Below are 20,489 nucleotides of genomic sequence, written 5' to 3'. Positions count from 1 at the left end.
AGGTGGTTCTACGCCCAGTCAAGTTGACAGTGAACATTTAGCATCATAACTGTCTTCACCGACTTATCATCGACTCAATGTTAACAGCACTTTCCGTAGGCAGTTACTAAAACTGCCTGCTTAACCTTTAGTTATGGGACACATGTAAGTGCAGAGTTGAAGCTTTTTCTAATTTCAAAAAGTAAACAATGGATGCTAACCATATCTCTTCAACCTCATAGCTTCACGCCACCGAGTCTCTCCTCTGTCAGAGTGCCAACTATTCTGAAGTTCACTTTTCGTTTGTAATTTTAAGATGTTTTGCAGCATCGCTCCACTGTGCTATGTTAGAGTGACTGACGTTGGAATTGCTCTCCCACCAGAAAGCAGGAGAATTCAGGACAAAATATGTGAAGCATCTTTTCCCAGATATCAACCAACAGGCAGTAGAGAAGCATGTAAAAGATAAGAGTAGAAACCCACATAGAAAGTCCAACAGCCACAGATGCTTTCTGCCCTGAGGTTCTTTCCTAACCACAGACAGAAAGGAAAAACTCTAACAGCACATAGTAGGTTCACTGAGTTGAAAGGCAGTTCAGAGTTTGGTCAGGCAGAGGCAGCAGCATTGTGTAGGATGGAGCCCTGGAGAGGAGGAAATGCTGGGAAATAAGAACTTTTAGAATTCATCATCATAAAAGTGCATCTATGACTTAACAGGACTCCAAAGATGCATAAAAGAACCGACCTGGTTGGGGATGTAACTGCAGAGACGTTGCAGGCGCAACAGTCTTTCTCAACCTTCCTAATGGTGTGACCCTTCAGTACCATTCCTCATGTTGTGGTAACCTCAACTGTAAAATTATTTCATTGCTACTTCCTAACTGTAATGTTGCTACTGTTATGAATCACAATGTAAATAGTTTTGGAGATACAGGGCTGACCAGGTGGTCGTGACCCACAGGTTGAGAACCATGGCTCTAATGCCGTCACAGAGGGGCACTGTTCAATGTTCTTTGAGTAGCACAGACACCTGGGTGCCAGTAGAGCTCACAGGGAACTTTTACTTTAGTAACAGGGATAGACTAGTGGTACAGTAACACGTATCATAGACACACCTAAGAAGAATAAATATAAACCTTGGAAGGAACAGAGTGATTTTTAACATTATTCCACTGCCTCTTAAACATTCTTTATTCCCCATTTAACATTAAAAATATAAAACCCAGACACTTTTTGATATAATATTCATGAAGTCTATCAGTTGGTAAACAATGACTAGGTACACACACATACACACACACACACACACACACACACACACATGGGGAGGGAAAGGGAAGGGGAGGGGGAAAAAGAGAGAGAGGCAGGGAGGGAGGGGGAGAGAGAGAAAGAGAGAGGGGCACACAGACTAGTCTGATAAACAAGAGAAAAATTCATCAATAGAAACAGACCAAGAAATGACTGATACAGTCAAGTATTTAAGATTATTTAAGATTACCAGAAATGTGCTGAGTAAGCTCGAGAGTATGCTGCCAAACAGCACTGGGAACTACTGCATTTAGTAAAGTAGTAGAGTATAACATTAACATTACTATGGTTAACTTCTTTCCTCCTTTTTTCTCCCATTTTCTCTCCCTTCCTCTTTCCTTTCTTTACTTCTCTTCCCTCCTTCCTTTCTCCCCCTCCCTCCTCCCCCGCCCTTCCTTTGGTTTGGTGCTGAGAATTAAGCCCAGAGAATTATACACATTCAGCTGCGTTCTATTGCAAGGCCACATCCTTAGCTGCAGTCAGAAGCATTCTGTCCAGTCACACGGAACTATATAAAGGAAATTATAGAAACACATGCATAGAAGCAGAGAATCTAATCGAATGCAGGTCACCAGAACTAGCAGGTGATGATGGGGGCTGGGGAGATGTTCAAAGGATATGAAATTTCAGTTCAATAGAATCAATATTAAGAGATCTTTTATACAGTATGGTGACTGCTAGTGTTTGAATGGAAAACGTACCCCATAGGCCCATGTGTTTGCAGTTGATCAAAAGGTGCTTTGGAATCTCTATGAGGCGGAGCCTACTTGGATGAAGAGGGTCACTGTGGGCACCGTTTCTGGCTCAGTTACTCTGTTTCTTGCCTGTTGACATGATGAAGATGGCAGCCTCTAGCCCCGCTACCTGGCTAGGCTCTGCTCTGACAACCGTGTATTCCCTGCCATGAGAGCTCAGTGATGAGATAAAGCAAGCATGAGAACATGAGTTTGTATCTCCAAAAATCATAGAAAGCCAGGTATATACATCTGTAGTCCCAGTGCTCCCACTGTGAGACAGTAGGCAGAAACAAGAGAAGCCCTGGAGGTTTGAAGGCAGCTAGTCTGGAGTACACAGTGTGAAGAGCAACCACAAAACAGAGATCCCAGGGCTGGAGCAACGACTCAGCAGTTAAGGGCACTGGATGCTCTCCCAGAGGACTTGGGTTCAGTAATTAGTACACACGTGTCAGCTCACAACTGTCTGTAATTGCAGTTCCACAGGATCTGACGCCCTCTTTGGGTACTCCATATATTTGGTCCGTATATATACACATACAAGCAAAATACCCACATATATAAAATTAAATTAAAATCTCAAAAAGTGACCCTGTTTCAAATAAGGTGGAAGATGAGGACCAATCCCGGATGTTGTTCTTTGATCTCCACTGTGTGCCAAGGCCCACATTCACATACATACTCATACATATCACACACACACACACATACACACACACACACACAGGGCAGGGGAGAGAGAGAGAGGGATAGAGAGAGACAGAGAGAGGGGAGGAGAAGGGAGGAAGAGGGGGGAAGGGGAGAGAAAAGGAGAGGGGGAGAGAGAATAAGTAGAAATATATTTTTGGCCCCAAAAGTTATAGAACCAACACAATATAAAAACAATTGAAACAACTCTAATTAGGAGTGTTAACCCTTCTCTTAGTTATTGATAAAATAATCAAACTAGCGTAAGAGTTCTCACACGAGGTGTGTTTTGTTTTAAAAAAAAGTTTTTAAGATTTGCTTTTATTTATATTATGTATGAACGCTCTGCTGCATGTATACCCAAATGCCAGAAGAGGGCATCAGATCCCTTTATAGATGGTCATGAACCACCATGTGGGTGCTGGAATTGAACTCAGAACCTCTGGAAGAATAGCCAGTGCTCTTAACCACTGAGCCATCCTTCCAGCCCGAGCATGATTGAACAACTGAAATGCAATACACTTCATGTTACGGACACGTCACTCAACAACAAAATCCCACAGAACAAAACCAACCTCCACTCCGTGGTGTATAGATACTATATTTTCTTTATTCATCAGTTGTTTATTTGTTTGCTTAGTGTGTGTGTATGTGTGTGTGTGTATGTGTGTGTGTGTGTGTGATTGGTTTGGTTTGGCTTTTGAGATAGGGTCTCAGTGTAGCCCAAGCTGGCCTCAACCTCTCAGTTCTCCAACCCAAGTGCAGTCTATAGGCATATGGTACCACGCTCGGCTATCTCCATCTGTTGATGGGCACCTAGGCTGACTCTCTAACCTGGCTGTTCTGAATAACCCTGCAGTGTGTGTGGGTCTGCAGGGCTACTGTGTGTTGACTTCGATTGTTTGGGTGTGTAAGTAGGTGTGATATACCTGGATCTTACAGTAGCTCCCATTCCACTGTTTAAGGGACCTTCATATCGAGTCCCCCGGTAGCTGAGCTAATTCATAATTCTGTTAATAGTACAGAAGGTTGCTCATGTTTGTCCCAACCCCATCCACAATGGACAGCATTTGCAGTTTCCTTGGTGGCTCTGATGACAGCCCTACTGACCAGGGTGAGAGGGAAGCTTAGTTTTGACTGCATTTCCCCAATGGTTAAATATGTGGACCCTTTTTATGTATTTATTGGACATTTATTCTTCTGTCCAGCTTATTTGCCCATTTATTGGTTAGATTATTTGTTGTTTGGGTGTTGAATGTTTTGAGTTCTTGGTTCTGCATATCCATCTTCAATAGATGAATCGTTGGCAAAGGTTTCTTTGCCTTCTTACTGTTAAGTTTTTTTTTTAAGTATGCAGAAGCTTTCTAATCAGATAGATACATTCATGTTTATGAAAATAGATGAGTTCCCAGCTACTTTTTAAAAACTTTTTTTTTCAGATAAAGTCTCACTATGTAGCTCAGGCTTGCCTCAAACTCATATTCTTTTTGCTTCAGACTTATGAATATTAGGATTACAGGCATACACTGCTACACTCAACCACATGCCCTTTAGTTTTAAAGGTGATAAATGTATTATCTATTAAAAATCTATTATAGTGAGCTGAGGAGATGGACCAGTTAAGGTCATTTGTTGCTCTTTCAGAGGTTCCAAGTTTGACTCCCAGCACTCATACAATGGATCACAACCATTTGTTGCTCCAGTCAGTCCTAGGGGACCAGATAGCCTCTTCTGTCCTCTATTGGCATCAGGCATACACATGATAAACAGACATACATGTAGGCAAAACATGCATATGCATAAAATAAAAATGAATAAATATAAAAATTAAATATATATGTGTGATAAATGAAATTTTTTGGTGTGCTTTTAAAAGAATCCTTATATCTCAATTTACCTAGGCTTATTCCAAACTCAGCTGAAAATAAGTTCTCTTGTTAATTTACGCAGATGTTTGATTAGGATGCAAAGAAGATAAATTAATTAATTTCCTGGAAACTGATTTTTCCCCTAAGAGTTAAAAAAATTTAAGAGGTAAAAATATAAAGAAAAACAAGAATCTTTGAAAACTGAAAATAATAGGATCACAATTTGTTTAAAGTGATCAAATGAACATTCAACAGCAAAAGAAGTCACTGTCTGGGAAACAGCTCAGGGGTAAGAAGGTTGCTTGCTGTGTAGACATGAGCGCCTGGGTTAAAATCCCCACATAAAAAGTTGCATTCACTCCTGCAATCCTGCTTTGTAGGGGAGTGGAGAGGAGGATCGTGAGGCTTACTGGCTTCCAGCTACATATAGGTTCAGTGAGAGAGGCTGTCTTACAGGAGTAAGAAGTTACGGAGTCAGGATACCCAGCAACCTCTTCTAGCCTAGATTGCACATGGATGCACACATCCACATACATACACATGCACCACACATTCACATCTCCATAGTAACAAAAAAAGAAATGCCATACATGTGCTTAAACTATTCTTAAAGAAATACACTAAATTTTGGCAAGGTGCAAAAATATAACACGTTCTGCTTTTTGTTAGATATTTCCATACTGTTTGATTACTCTGACTCTTTGACATATTAATCAAATAATTAACAACAACCAGATTTAAATATAAAATGTCTCTATTTTCATTGGTAATCAAACATACAGAAAAGTGGCTAGTAATTCAAAGAAAACAAAAAGGTACATGTGTAAAAATGTCTAACCAGCACCATCCATATGGTATAAATGCATTCACCTACAAATATTTACATATAAAAAATATATTGCATATATACTTATAAGTTAAACAGTCAATTAATAGTTCATTAAATGACAACATTGTCATAAAATAGAACATTCTTTCAAATCACATTTATATAGACTCTGGTTATTTATATAATACCTAGAATATAAAGTTGATTTTTAAAAATATATAATTGTATGTACATCTCAGTAAAAATGTTCACATAGTCACATGGAAGGTAACTGGTAGGATTATTAATTTAACTATAATTTCAGTTTTTCTTCAGGTTTCTCTTACAAAAAGTGTCCTTAAACTTTCTTTTAATTGCATTTGTTTTTGTGTGTGTGTGTGTGTGTTTTAGGGGAGGGAGGCACATATGTCGTGGTCACAGGACAACTTGGGGGAATAGGTTTTCTCTCTCCATGCTATGGGTCCTGGGGATGGAACTCAGGTCGTTAGGCCTGGCAGCAAGAGCCTTGAGACCAGCTGAGCCATCTCCCCAGTACCAATGCTTCACAATTTTGTCAGAATGAATTGGAGAAGTAAACCAAAGTGCACGGTGTCTGTTAATCCAGTGAGACCACCAACTGCTCAGCACGAACTCTAGACTAGACTACTAGGAAGGTCACTTACATGCATCTTCCCCTGTGGAAGAAGGATGTGCTGCCTGCCCCCTGGAGGTGCTGCCAGCAAGCTGTACCAGCTTCTCCAAGGATGGGACTCTCTTCCCCGGTGGCCCTTTCTCCTTGGGGCTAGTAAAGAAGTCCCCAATGTCCTTTCTTTGTTTGCATTCCTGGAGAAAACTCTCAAAGGATTTATCTTTGAGGCCAAGGGAAGAAATATGTGAGGCTCCTTTCTTTGGTCCTTGAGTGGCATCCTGCAAGCTCACTTTCTCCAGGAGGGTGGGGACATCTTCAATCTTGCTTCGGGGTGTTAGAGATGTGGTTGCAAAGAACATCTTGGGTGGGCGACTGGGCAAACTCCGGCTGCGGAAGATGGGGTTGGGAGGGCTGAGGTCCGAAGCCTGGGCAGCCTTAGATGTTGGAGAAGCCAGAGAGAAGAAGGCTGAAGCCTTCTTGGCCATGTGTCTCCCTGGAGACTGCTGGTCCCCATCTTTACTGGAACCCAGTTTCCGGAGGCTAAACGAACGATTGAAACCATGTGGCTGGCCCCTAGGCAAAGTTTTGGACTCTGGTTTGGGGCTGGTCTTCTTTCCAGTTTCAGAATTGGGGAGCAGTGATCTAAAGATGGCATTTGCTATGAGCCTCAGGGGGGACTTGGGTGGAGGCACCTCTCGCTCCCGAGGTACCTTGACAGCTGGGGTACGCATCTCCCCCAGGGCCCTTTTCTGGGATAGCAGTTTCTCTTTCACAGCCTGAGAGAGGGTAGAAGAGCAGATTGGCTTCAGGCTACTGCCATTGTCAGCACTTTCCTGAGAGAGCCGCTCCTCGGCCTTGTGCTCCTGGGTGTGGTCACTCCAGTCTAGCAACATGGTCTTCTGCTCCTCAGTGAGGACTAATTTTTTCAAACCCAACTTCCTTTCTTTGGACAGCTCTGGTCTGCCTGTCTGTCCAGTCCTGGATTCCTCACTCAAGTCTCCTGGATTCCCTGCAACACCGAGAGCTAGGGTTTGATTGAGCAAATACTGGTCCTTCCCTGCAACGGGGCGGGAATCTCTGTGTATGCTTTTGGTGTTTCCAAGAGCCTGTGAGTCCTGGCAGCCCACTGAAGCCGCGATCTCCTCAGGGCTTCTGAGGCCTTCTCTACCGGTGCTCACCAGGCAGTGTTCTGTGCTCTCCAGCATGGGGCTATGAGGCAGATAGAGGGGAATTTCCTTCGCAATCCCTTGAGCCCTGGCACGTCTGAGGTAGATTGGAGTGGGGCTGACATCACCTCTGGAGATCTGCAGGGAGTGGAGGTTGTAAGCTGGCACCTATGGGGATGGGCAGAAATACTGGTTACCTAAAGCTCCTTGCCTTTACTTCTATGGGGAAGCTGAGGGTCAATGCACATACCACCTGCCTTCCTTTTCCCAGTCTGAGATACTCAAAGTGAGAAGAAAGCTTAAGAAGGTCACTCTTTGGCCCAAGTGGCTAGAACTTGCTGGCATTACCCGCAGTCCCTTAAATCATTCAAGGCTCTAATCAAAGATCATTCAAGGCTCTAAAACAGTGGTTCACAATCTGTGGGCCACAACCACTTGGGAGGACCAACTGACCCTTTCACAGGGGTCACTTAAGACCAATGAAAACCACAGATGTTTATATTACAAATCATAACAGTAGCAAAATTACAGTTATGAAGTGGCAATGCAATAATCTTATACTTGGGGGGTCACCACAACATGAGGGACTGTATTGAAGGGTCACAGCATTAGGAAGGTTGAGAGCCCTGACTTAGGGAGGTGTGTGGCCAGTTGGCTTTCCCATCTCCCATGCAGAGGCTTGGAGTGGACATACCTGAGGAGAGGAGGAACTGTCTCTAGTGTGCTCAGGTACACTGGCTGAAGAAAATGAAGATGGCAGAGAAGATGAAGAAGACAAAGACGGAGGAGGAAGAGGCTCCTTTGGAGGCGATGGTGCTGTTTGGTTCATGGGTGTTGAATCTATGAAGAAAACAACATATTCCATTGTTACCTTGTTTTTAGCATAAAAAGAGGAGACCGTGGATGGATCCTCAGTTTTAGGAAGAAAGATGCTGGGCATGGACTCAGGTTCCTAGTGGCCATAGCTTGGGACTTGGCGGCAAGTCCCTGGAGAAGTCATGCAAGCTAGTGGTTCAGCCTTCTGTAAGATCGTTCCCGGGAGAGGAGAGCACAATCCACAGAGTGCTTCTTGGAGACTGACATTTACTGCTAACACTTCTCTGAAGTCATGGTGGGCAGGAACTGGGAATGCACTAAATCTCTCTGTCAATAAACCATGTTAAGTGTCTTGCCACAAGATGTCAGACCATTAGTTGTGGGCATGGACAGGATAGATGGCTAATGAAATGGACTCTTCCTCTCACATGAAGAAAGCCCCTAAAGGGCTCTCAGACAAGGTGGTTGGTTAGCTTGAGATTTTATGGGAACCCAAGGGAGGGAGGTTATACCCATATCAAAAGTTTGAATCATACAGAATTAATGGGTCCTTGCCAAACTTCTGTGGCTCAGGGGACAGGCAGGAAGTAGTGTGTGTGAGAGGTGTGTGAGAAAAGATGGTGGCTGGCCTCTGGGGAGGAGCAGAGTTCTGAACCGTAGGCAGCTGAAATCATCTTGTCCTGCAAGAGCAGGATTCTGACAGTGCATCCTGGGAGGCCATTTTGGCCCACATAGACTGACACTTCCTGTCCCTCTTCCCTTCCAACTTGGTAACCTTAAATCTGAAATAGCAAATATTTTGTCTCCAGGATAGAGCATTTCAGATAACTTGTCTTCAGCTAGATTCAGAAAAAGCACAGTCTTCATCTTCTGGTCATGACAAGCCTTTGTGACCCACAACCGCATTTCTTAGGCACATCCTGGCATTGTGTGTCTCACTGGATTATTCTCTCACTCAGTACCCCAACTCCCGAGAAAATTTGAGGAACTTAATGACACAGGATCAGGGATCTCTGGGTACACACATGTAAAAGAAAAGTCAAGCCTAAGCTACCTCCACTCAAAAAGAGTTTCATACATCTTTCGGGGGTGGGGAGGCACTGGTGGACTTCCACTATGCTTTTTGCTCTTTTTATACAAAGATTAGCATATTAGGCCGCGCATACCAGGCATGGGCTCTGCAAAGATGGCTGCTGTACACAATGTGGTCTGTGAGCTCCCATAGGGTACCCCGCCCTTGCCTCAGGATGTTTCTGAGGGTAACAATAACTGGGAGCATGGCTGCTGTGGAGGTGGGTAAGAGGGAGACCCTGGAAGAAAGGCCATGAGCTGCCAGGAACTGACGCAGGGGAGGTGCTGGCCTCTGGCCCATTACCCACACCCCATCCCAGCCCACAACATAATGGTTCTAGCCTAAAAAGGCAAAACTTAGTGAGTGAGTCGTTGTCTTGCTTCCTGCCCCCAGTTACTAAATTCCTGCCAAATTCCTTCTCCTCTTCTTTCTCGCCCCCTCAATCTCCTCTCCCTGCCATCCGCTGAATCAGGCTCCTTAAGGAGCCTCCAAAGTCCCCTCAGCTCCACAGACTATCCCTTTGTTCCTCTGAGGAGTCACAGGGGACCTTGTGACACAGAGTCAGGGACACCTTGAGCTAGACACAAGCTAGATAGAGAAGTCTTGGGCTCTATAAGATCATGATGCAGAAGCCGCTCCTCTCTCCTTCCTCTCATCCCAGGCTCCACCCTTGCTGGGAGGTCTCTGGTCACAAGGTCCTTATACATTATCTTAAACTCAGAAGTTGTGAGAGACTTAAGAAATGAGGCATGGAGGCCCAGTCTGTCTCTCTTGATTTTGTCCTTGGGTCAATGCATTGCCCAAGGGTCAGGCACGACTCCAGGAGGGAAAGAAAAGCCAGTGGGTGCTGAGAGATGGGAAATCTCTCCTATGAGACTGATTATGTCTTCAAGCTCCTATAAAAGATGGGAAAGGGATCCCCAGGGTCCCACGAGCAAGTTACTCACCTCCAGTGTCCTTATCCAAAAGTGCCCACCACCGTGCAGACACATGCTAATTTAGCATGATTCGCATCTATTTCCCTCCTCTTGCACACAAACTATCTGGCAAAGATGCCGATAGACCCTAGGTCTGCTTCAGAGTCAGTGGGACACCCATCCCAGCCAGGGTTTCTCTAACTCTTGGCTTAGGAGCTCGTTCTTTGTCTACCTCCATCCTCCTCTCTCATGGTTGCTGGGGAACTCTGAGATGGCCCAGCCAGGCTGCTTTGTCCTCTGTAGGCATAGGGTCTGAGTGCTGCTGGCTCTCAGGTCCTTTTGTGCCAAAGGGGTTGAAAAGCAGGCCTGGGACGGGATTACAGTCTTTGTCCCCCTGGGGCAATTCCTTGTACGACCTCCTCTTGGTGTTTTCCTCCCTTTTCCCTGATGATGATGTTCACTCTAAGCACTCTCAATTGGAAAGGATGCTTATGTTCTATATCCTAATGACTGATAAGCCTTCTTCTGGGGCATAGGGGTTCTTGACTTTTGGGGTAGATTCTAGGTACCACTGCTTCCTAGTATGAAGGACTCCATTTTCTGGAAGTCTTGGGGCGCCCTCTAGGGGAAGCATCCTGCAAGCTTGAACCCATATGCTGTTTCATTGGGCCTAATACAAGTAGTTTCCAAACTTCCTCCCTTTCTCCCTTCTTCTCTTTCTCCCTCTCTCTCTTCCTCCCTTTCTCCCCCTCTCTCTTCCTCCCTCTCTTCCTCCCTCTCACACATAAACAAGAACTCCTTTGGAACAGAACTTGCTAGGCCACAGAAACAACAGGCTCAAGCCCTGTCTGCACCTAGCATTACTGTTGATTAAGACTCACACCCTGTATTCATTAACAATGGAACACTAAAGTCTCCAGGTCTGTTCCCAAAGCCCACCTCTGAGTAGGAGAAATCTGTCTTGTTTTTCTAGAAAACCTGTCCCTGCTGTTTGTTAACCTCCTATCTCAACCCATGCTGGGAGCTTGCTGAGGATAGACTCCCCCTCCCCCGTGATTCTCAGAAACACTGGGATAGCCTCAGCCCCCAGGAAGGGAGTCCTGAGAGAGGGATCCTAGTGTTTCTATAGTGGGGAAACTCCTGGAAATCTTAGTTCCCTCTGTCCTCTCACGTTTGCCACCTGGGGGAGCTCAGATGATTCAGCTGTCATCTTTGCTTGTTCCCAGGTATGCAGGCCTGGTCTAGCTCCAAAGGTGGCCCTTGGCCCAGGTAGACACACGAGAGGGGATGATTCTGGGGGTTGGTGGGAAATGACTCATTGGCCAGGAATCAAGCTGACTCAGAAGGAGGGAGTCTGAAGGAGGAAGAGTAGAAGCCCAAGGCCAGGTTGGGTCAGCCTAGGCAGATGGAGGCTGGAATGGGAACATTCTGACTAGGGGAGGCAGAAGGGGATGATGGGCTTGGAGCAGGATGGATCTCAGCTTCTTACTCAAGGGTCCTGGAAGAATTCTGTTTGCTGTGTGACTGTGTGCATGGCCACTATACCTCTTGTGGGAGCTTTGAAACTCACCCAGGGGCCAAGATCTGGAGAAGAAATACTTTCTCTCTCTCTCTCTCTCTCTCTCTCTCTCTCTCTCTCTCTCTCTCTCTCTCTCTGTGTGTGTGTGTGTGTGTGTGTGTATTGTGTACACATGTGTGCACGTGTGTCAGTGTATGTATGTATGTGTCTATTTACACTCATACTCTAGTGCAAGCTGCTGCCTTATTGCCTTGGCCACACTGACATAGACCCAAAAGGGGATCTAGTCCAGTCCCTGGGACAGAACCAAGCACCTGGCTCTCAGTTTCCTCTCTTTCTCATTTCACACTTGGAGCTCATGGCTGCTACATCTCTGGCCTGGTGAAATTACAGAATCTTAAGGTACTGGGATTTCAGAGTAGAGAGAGAGAGATGGAGAGGTCCCAAATCCCTTGGCAATGATTTGGTCAGCAGTAGAAATCAAGTCAAGCTAACAGTTTTTCTTGCCCCTGGATCCCAGGCTAGGCCAGAGAAGACACCATGTAAGGAATGAGTGCAACTGCCCTCCCCACACCCATCTCCTCTGCCCATGACTCACTGGACTGGAATTTTCTTCTCCAGTTCTGGTATTTGCTTGAAGTTGGAGACTGTAGGCTGTGGGCCCGCTGCAGAGCTGTGGAGGGAGTAGAGACTATTAACTGTGTAGGAGAGGAATTTGTCTCCCTGGCTTACTCACCAAAAGTTAGCAGGCAAACGCTTAGGCTGGACTGAGACACTTCTATCATAGTGTTCTTCTCTGATCCCCCTCCCACCACTCATTCATTCATTCACTCATTCATCCATCCATTCATACATTCTTCATGAAATAATTATACAAGAGGCTGGGGAGATGGTTCAGCAGGTAACCTAGGTTTGATCCCTGAAACCCAGATTAAATGCTGGGAGCACAAAGGATAGCCCTCCCCAGGGACGAGCACATAAATCAGTTGTCCAGTGCTATCTGGTCAGGCCTAGAAACACATACAAGTAACACTATATAAACAAAACAGGTTGGAATGAATATATATATACATCATTACAAATGCATATATGTATGCAATACAATTAATGAAAACAGAGGCCATAGATTTGAAGGAGAGAAAGGAGGGCTGTATAGAAGGGTTTGGAGGGAGGAAAGGAAAGGAAGAAACATTGTAATTATATTACAATCTCAAAAAAAAAATCTGGCTGTAGAGGCATGCGTCTGTAATGGCCGCAGTCCTACAGTGAGCTACATGGAGATGGGAGGATGGAGAGGGGGAGCTCACAGACCACCCAATCTGCAGGGCACTGCATAGAAGCATCAGGAGAGACCCTGCCTCAATAAAGTAGAAAGTGAGAACAGACTCCTGAAAGTTGGGTTCTGGCAGAAGCACTTTTGCAGGGACCTGTGTGCTTCCACTCTGCCTGGCTGGGCTGCTCTGAACCTGAGAACAGATGTGGGATCCAGCTGCATCCTCTTCTCGTGCTGGGCTCTCATGCATGGGGCCTGTACTTTCATCATAGAGAAAGGAGGGGTGTGGGTACACATGTGAGGGGCAGAAGGTAGAACTGGGAGACACAGGGGAGAAAAGAGAACCCAGGGAGGGGTCTGGGTATGAGAGAAGGAACAGGGAAGGTTTGAACACAGAACTCTTTGGATCCAACGCCTCACCAGTGAATGTCTCTCACCTCACCTAGACACCCCCCACCCCCACCCCTGTGAGCTGGCCTTGAGCACTGCCATGCCAGCCACTACCTTCGTTTGCTTTCTCAGGACAAGATCCTTCAGCTCCTTAGGGTCTCTGTTTTAAACTCGGTGGGATAGTGGAACTGATGGCTCGGATGCCCTACTGGTGGTAATAGGGCATGTAGGCACAGTTTTACCTTAGTGAGGTCATAATATAACTGGAGTCCTAGGTCAGAGGCCCGACTCCACGGGTTCTATGATGCTTGGGTTGAGACAAGTCCCTATAGGCTCAGGTATTTGAATGTTCAGTCCCCAGTTAGTGGCCTTGCTGAAGGAAGCATGTCCCTGAGAGGTTGGACTCTGAGAGCATATAGACTCACCCTCCTTCCTGTTCACTTTCTGCTTTGTGTTTACCAAAGGTGAGCTCTCAGCTTCTTGCTCTGGCCGTCATGCCTGCCTGCCGCCTGCTCCTATACCTTCCTGTCATGCTGGCCTCTCGTCTCTCTGGAACTGTAAATAAACCCATCCTTTCCTAAGTTTGTCCTGGCCGTGGTATTTCACCCAGATGTCAAGCTTGCCCCAAAGAAAGTGAACAGATGCCATGGTGAAAACGAAGGGAAGGCTTTTAAAGATCACTAAGGAGATTCAAAGCAAGCATTTGAGCCCATCTTCGGAGCGCTGGTGTTTAATAGACAAAGATCTGGGCCAGGAGGCAAGAGGACAAAGTCCAGGTGCCATCTGGTTAATCAGTGTTCTGTTCCGGCTCTGCACAGTGACTTGAAGCATCTTAGTGCTTGAGAGGACAGGCCACACCCTTCCAGTGATCATGGCACCTAGGGGTGGGCTGCGTGTGATCTCACCACGGTGACCTGTTTGCCATGCTCTGTTGTTCTGGAATCTAGGGGGTGACTGTAGGTCAGGACAGTGACTGGAAACTTGTAGACATATTTTGGGGCCTAGAACAGGATGTTATAAAGGCTAAAGGTAAGTCGGGATCACTCTTTTCGTTATGCCTTCAGCCTTGAAGGGTGGGTGAGATGGGGCAGGTATTACTTAGTTTGACACAGACAATTCTGACATGATTAACATGCAGGGGTCTGGCCCAAAGCTTGGACAAAGATAGAAGCAAATTTAAGCAGAAAGACCAGGTTACCCTGTTCTGTATTACCTTGTGGGCCTACGTGAGGAGCAGTAATTTTCTCTTAATTTTGAGATTCTAATACAATTACACCATTTTTCCCTTCCTTTTACTCCCTATGGATCTTCCCATGTTCCATTCCTTGCTCTTTTTCAAATTCATAGCCTTTGTTTTCCCCATTAATTGTTACACACACCACACACACACACACACACACACACACACACACACATTCTTAAATATAACCTGCTCTGTTTGAATGTTACTTATATGTGTGTTCTCAGGGCTGACCACTTGACATTTGATATTGGACAATCAGTTCATGTGTTCTTCCCAGCGGAACACTGTTTCTTCCTCTTAGCATGCCTTAGTTGACTATAGTTCTTTGTGTAGGGTTGAGGCCATGTGGGCTTTTCCCCATACACTTTGGCAGGTTGATGTCCTAACTCAGCTTATGTTTAGGCAGTCGTGTTGGTGAGACTTCATGGGTGTAGCATTTTCCATGACTAGGAGACACAATCTCATTGAAAACACCCTGGTCCTCTGGGTCTTACAATCTTCCTGCTCCCTCTGGGTCCAGAACTTTTTAGCCAAAGAATCTGTCTGTCTGTCTGTCTGTCTCTGTCTCTCTCCCTCTTTCTCTACCCTTCTCTTTTTTCTTTCTCTTCCTTTGTGTTCAATATGGTGTCACTGTGTAGCACTGGCTGGCCCATATCTTGCTGAGCAGTTTGTTGAGCAGTGTCAAACAGCACAGAGCATAGCTGGCTCCTTTCTCTCTAGCTTGCATTTAATGTGTACTAATAAACTTTGAATGTAGGTTTTTTGTTTGTTTTTTAAAATGTGTATGAGTATTTGCCTGTATGTATGCCTGTGTACAATGTGCATGCCTGGTGCCCTCAGAGGCCAGAAGTTGTGTCATATTCCCTGGAGCTGGCGTTACAGGCAGTTGTGAGTCACTATGTGGGGGTTGGATCCTCTGCAAGATTAGCAAGTGCTCTTAACTTCTGAGCCATCTCTCTGGCCCTACTCTGTATTATTTTAAAGGAGCACTTTGGAGCTCACAGTGCACAACCTGTTTTGGGGAAAGGTGTAGAGGGCAGGCTTTTAGCCAGATGCCTTTGATCTGATTTCATTGTTACACACTGCAATGTTCTTCCTTCTCTAGAGCTGCTGTCAAATGACTGCTCAAAGATGAAGAAAACCGACTTGTTTAGGCTGGAACAACTTGGGGACAGATTGCCCTCCTTAATTGTACTGATTTCTGTCCACAAACTTGAATTAGATATATCCGCTTAGTTGCTTGAGCATGTGCTGGAACACCTTCATTCAAGCACGCCAGGAAGCCACCCTGCTGTGATATCTAAAGCACAGGCATGCTGACCTGCATGGAAGCCCCTGGGATTCTTCTGCCAGTGCAGACACTTGATCTCACTCTAGGCCCACAGAGTCTGGCTCTACGTAAGATTTATATAAACCACTGAACTGGGTTCTCATGCTTTGGATTTTAAGTGTCTCCAAAGGGCTAGCGTGTTAAAAGCTTGGTTCTTAGCCTGTGGTGCTAGGGGGAGGTGGTGGAAGCTTTAGGAGGTGGGGTCTAGTGCAGGGAAGCTGGGTCACTGGACTTGGAGCTTTGAAGAAACATGAAGATCCTTGCCACTTTCTGGTTTTCTTTTCACTTCTGAGATGCCACCAGGCGAGCAGTTTTCTCTACTGTGGTATATTGCCCCACCACAGGCTCAAAGACCAGAGACTGACAACCCGCCAAGGCAAGCCAGAGTCTTGCCTGCTTATAAATTGTATATCTTAGCATTCTTCTCCCCGCCCCCACCCCAGCTCCCCAGCGATGGAAACCTGATCAAGACACAGAGGATTTAACGGAGTGTTTTCTAGTTTCTGTGACACAAGGGTTAAGGTTGCTTCACACCCTCATCTTGGGAAAGTTCTAGATTGAAGAACTTGAAGGAGATGGAAGGTTCCTTGGCATGCCAAGGCAGTCCTGGAAATCTGTTGTTAAGCTATGGTAAAATATCCTAATAGAAGAAGGACCATCAAAGCCATTATCTTTTTACATTTACTCATGTGTTATAAAAGGGTAAAATCTACTTTGAACTTTGGACTTTTAACACTGTCATAGACTATGGGGACTTTTGAAGTTGGACTAAATGTGTTTTTCATTATGGTATGGCCAGGTGTGGCCCCCACAGACTCTTGTGTTTAAACAAGCCTATGAGGACCAGGGAGTGGAATGTGGTGGTTTGAGTATGCTTGGCCCATGGGAAGTGGCAATATTAGGAGGTATGGCCTTGTTGGAGGACGTGCATCACTATGGGGGTGGGCTTTGAGGTCCTATGTTCAAGCTTTACCCAGTGAGGAAGAGAGACCCTCCTCCTGGCTGCCTGTAGAAGAGAGTCTCCTGCTGCTGCCTTTGGAGCAAGATGTAGAATATCCAGCTCCTTCTAGAGCACCACGTCTGCCTAGACACTGCCATGCCTCCTGGCATGATGTGATGATGATGGACTGAACCTCTGAGAGTGGAAGCCAGCCCCAATTAAATGTTTTCTTTTATAAGAAAAAAAAAGGTGGAGTAAAACTGGAGAGAACCAAATAAAAAAATATGCCTAGAAAGATGGAGAGAGGGTTTGTCTCCCCTTGGGGTTGTTGTGGATAACACTGCTGTGATTGTAGCTATATAGATCAGGAGTCTTAAAAACAATACCAGGCTCTTACCTGGGTTCCTCTGAATCCATTGGGAGGTAGTGATGCAGTAGGCATCTTAGCTGGTGGACCTCCATGAGATCCACTAGTGAGGTTTGCCCTGTGCTGTTTGGGAAATCGAGGGGCTTATGTCATCACTGTGATGCATGGCACTACGTACTGTCTAAAGGAACAGAGTCTTACTAGCCATCAGGGTTTTAGAGAGTCATTCTGGAGCCAGCTGGCTCTATTGCTATTGGTGTGTGTGGTGCCACAGAGCATCATACAGCGGAGGGAGCGTACCACCAGGAAGCAGGGAGAGTGGGAGAAAGAATCTGGGGCTAAGATGTGTCTAGGAGAGACACACCTACAGTGACCTACTTGCCCCAACCAGGCCCCACACACTCATGGGCCATTCAGCTATGGCCTCATTGACAAGTTAATTCACAAAAGTTAGCACCATTCATGATTTAATTAACCGTCAATAGCTAGGGACCAAACCTGCAACACATGAGCATTTGACAGGAGTTGAGGGTAGAGAAGGGACATGGCATATTTACTCTGCAGCATCTATGTAAGAAATGTTACATCTGCAATGAGGCTTGTGTGTCAATCATCATCATGACTACTAAAGACTGAATCAACAGACAGCTGGAAGTCAAATGATCTACCCATTTTTCTATCTGCTCAGTAATTTATTGCCAAATAAAGTTGACTTTATCCTACTGTCAAGACAAAACTTCTCTAGGTTCTGAGGGCCAACTCATGCTTCACAGAGCCAGGTCTTGGCATGTCCTTCTCTGCCAGCATAAGGTGCCTAAAAAAAACAGACATCGGCAGCTATTGTTAAGGACATGACATCTCTCAACATCATTTATTTGACATAAACAGAAGCTTTCTGCAAAGTTAAGCATTATGCTGGTTAGGGTTTTGCAAACTTCACAGAAAGCTAGACATATCTGGAAAGAAGGAATCCTCTCCCTCAGATTGGCCTGTGGGGGAATTTTCTCAATTACTAATTGATGTAGGAGAGGCCAGCCCACTGTGGGCAGTGCCATCCTTAGGCAGGCAGGCTGTATATGAAAGATAGCTGACTAAGCTAGGGGAAGAAGGCCAGTGTTTCTCCATGGCCTCTGCTCCAGTTTCTGTCTCCAGGTTCCTGTCCTGGGTCTCTGCCTTGGCTTCTCTCAATTATAGACAATAACCTGTAAGCCAAATAAACCCTTTCCTCCCCATGCTGTTGTTGATCAGTGTTTTATCATGGCAGTAAAGACACAAACTCAGACAATCATTGAGAAAAGCTGTGTCAGCACATACCTACAAACCAATGTGCTTTTCTTCTTCACCACTGAGAATAACCATCTCTGGGTTTCCTTTGTAACACTGGCTATTTAGAACATGGCCTGCCTCTCTAGAGTCTTTACCTCCTAAACTGGCTTTGTTATTCTGGATCTATAAACTTTATTTTTCATATAGACAAACTCATAATTCTAACTTACAGCTTCTGGGAAAGGTGCTTAAAGTTCCATTGAGGAGAGAGGGAAAGCAGAGAAAAGGGTGAACAGCAGGGAGACTTCCCTTCTGTCAGGGTTTGGATTAGGATTAGGATTAGTGGGTTTTTTGTTTTTGTTTTTGAGATAGGGTCTTGCTGTGAACCCCAGGTTAGTCTGGCTTCAAACACATGGCAACCCTCCTGGCTAACTGTCTGAGTTCTAGGATTACAGGAGTTAGCCACATACTGTGCCTGTCCACTTCCTAGTTCTTAAAAGCTTACACTGAAGGTTAAATTCAGAGTTTCCAAGGCTTGGAAATGTCTATACAAGTTTCTGTGCTTGTTTTGGCCCAGGGTTTCCCAGGATTGGTCTTCTGGGAAACCCCACACTGGTGAGAGGAAGAGCTGGAGATTCTGCTCTTGACCACCAGAGGGCAGTGCAGGACAAGCTGATCACCAGCTCTCACAGCCTACTGAGGGTGGCAGATTTCTATTGCCATGTTTCTCTCCAGGCCCTTCCAGGGTCCCCAGAAATCATCCTGATTTGCTCACATGTTGCTGAGTCACAAGCTGGGCTACTAAAGGCAAGTTCTTAGGTGGCCTGAGCTTAGTGAGTAGGGTCACCAGCCCTGGTCACATTGCTCACTGGCTAGAGACCACAGCATACCCCACAGAATGAGCTGTGTGCTACTCACCTCTCAAGTCAGCCTAGAGACGGAAAGGAGTCATTTGTAGAGAAGGTCCAGGTAGAAAAAGTACCTTCATCACCTTATAGATCAACATTGCGTGCATCTCACCTACGCCCCATCTCCTCCACACACACAACATAATGTCTCCTGTGCTACCCTGAGAGGTGCACGCTCAGGTGGTTTAAGAGACTGAGTTACTTAGGGTCACATAGCAACCAGGCCCATGTTCCTACTTACAGAAACTATGAGATGCTGGAGGGGCCTCTGAGATACAAGGTGGCTGTTCCAGGCAAAGGAAACCTGGATTTCCTTATCTACGACAGCCAATGACACCCAACAGTGGCCCAGAACTACTAAGTGTCTGTGAATCCAAAGCTTCTGGAGACGGAGTCCAGGTCTGGTCCTGATCACTTGCCTGTATGTACTTCTTCACTTAGCAAGGATTCCATCCCCTGAGATTTGAGGGTCCCTGAATGAAGCCTGGAGGGCCCTTTACTCACCAGGCATAGCTTGCAGCTCTTCACGGTGCCGTAGTAGAGAGACCGGTTGGGTCAGGGTCTCCCTCAGGGAGATGTGCCGGGTTAGGGGCTTTGATAGAGGTGGGGATTCTGGAGGCTGGAGTCTTTCTTCACAGGCCTCTGCACAGGGGGCTGTGATGCTGCCATAGTCGGATTCTGTATCAGAGCTGGAAGAAGGGAGAGGAAGGTGGCCCAGAAGCTCTAGACATCCCCCCCTGCCCCTCTACATCCCATGCCCCACTCATTAACCCCTCTGACAGTCCTCAGGGCCTGGAGCAAAGATGTCAGCTCAGCTACCTCTGTGTCTGGGCCCAGACTTAACCCTATCATGTCCTTAATTATGTTCCCTTAGATTTCTGTGTTAAAAGGGCCACCCCCAATACCTCAGCACATGACTGCTTTTAGAGAGAGAACCATTAAAGAGGTGACTGAGTTAAAGTGAGGTTATTATGGTGGGCTCTAATCCTATGACTGGTGCCCTTCTAAGAAGAAACTGGGACATAGATGTACATAGAAGATGATTGTCATTGTAAACAGAAGGTGCCAACTACAGGCCAGGGAGAGGCTTGAGACAGACCCTTTCCTAAGAGCCCCAGGAGAATTCTCCTTTGCCACCCTTTAATCTCATTCTTGTGTGACAGTTTCCTCCAATATTGAAATATTCCATCCTGCAAGGAAGCTCCTTAAGTAGGAAGGTTATAACTCAAAGTAGCTACAGGAAGTCCCT

The 20,489-nt window shown here is 45.8% G+C and overlaps 1 protein-coding gene across 5 annotated transcripts in view; it reads right to left on the bottom strand.

Moving 5' to 3' along the window:
- The window catches only part of Mical2 (microtubule associated monooxygenase, calponin and LIM domain containing 2), a 186,097-nt gene that overhangs the window by 25,783 nt on the left and 139,825 nt on the right, over positions 1 to 20,489 (bottom strand). For 4 of the 5 annotated variants that reach the window (XM_028767996.1, XM_028767992.1, XM_028767994.1 and 1 more), the window contains 4 exons: positions 19,745 to 19,929; positions 12,122 to 12,196; positions 7,894 to 8,039; positions 6,068 to 7,367 (listed from right to left, as the gene is read on the bottom strand). In XM_028767996.1, coding sequence (XP_028623829.1) covers positions 6,068 to 7,367; positions 7,894 to 8,039; positions 12,122 to 12,196; positions 19,745 to 19,929 — 1,706 coding nt within the window. Of the gene's footprint in view, positions 1 to 6,067; positions 7,368 to 7,893; positions 8,040 to 12,121; positions 12,197 to 17,790; positions 17,881 to 19,744; positions 19,930 to 20,489 lie in introns of those variants that run through there. The other variant, XM_028767995.1, reaches the window with a different exon arrangement.

This window comes from Grammomys surdaster, unplaced genomic scaffold, assembly GCF_004785775.1.
Source record: "Grammomys surdaster isolate TR1022 unplaced genomic scaffold, NIH_TR_1.0 184, whole genome shotgun sequence".
Lineage (NCBI taxonomy): Eukaryota > Metazoa > Chordata > Mammalia > Rodentia > Muridae > Grammomys > Grammomys surdaster.
This window is presented reverse-complemented; position numbering and strand designations above follow the sequence as displayed.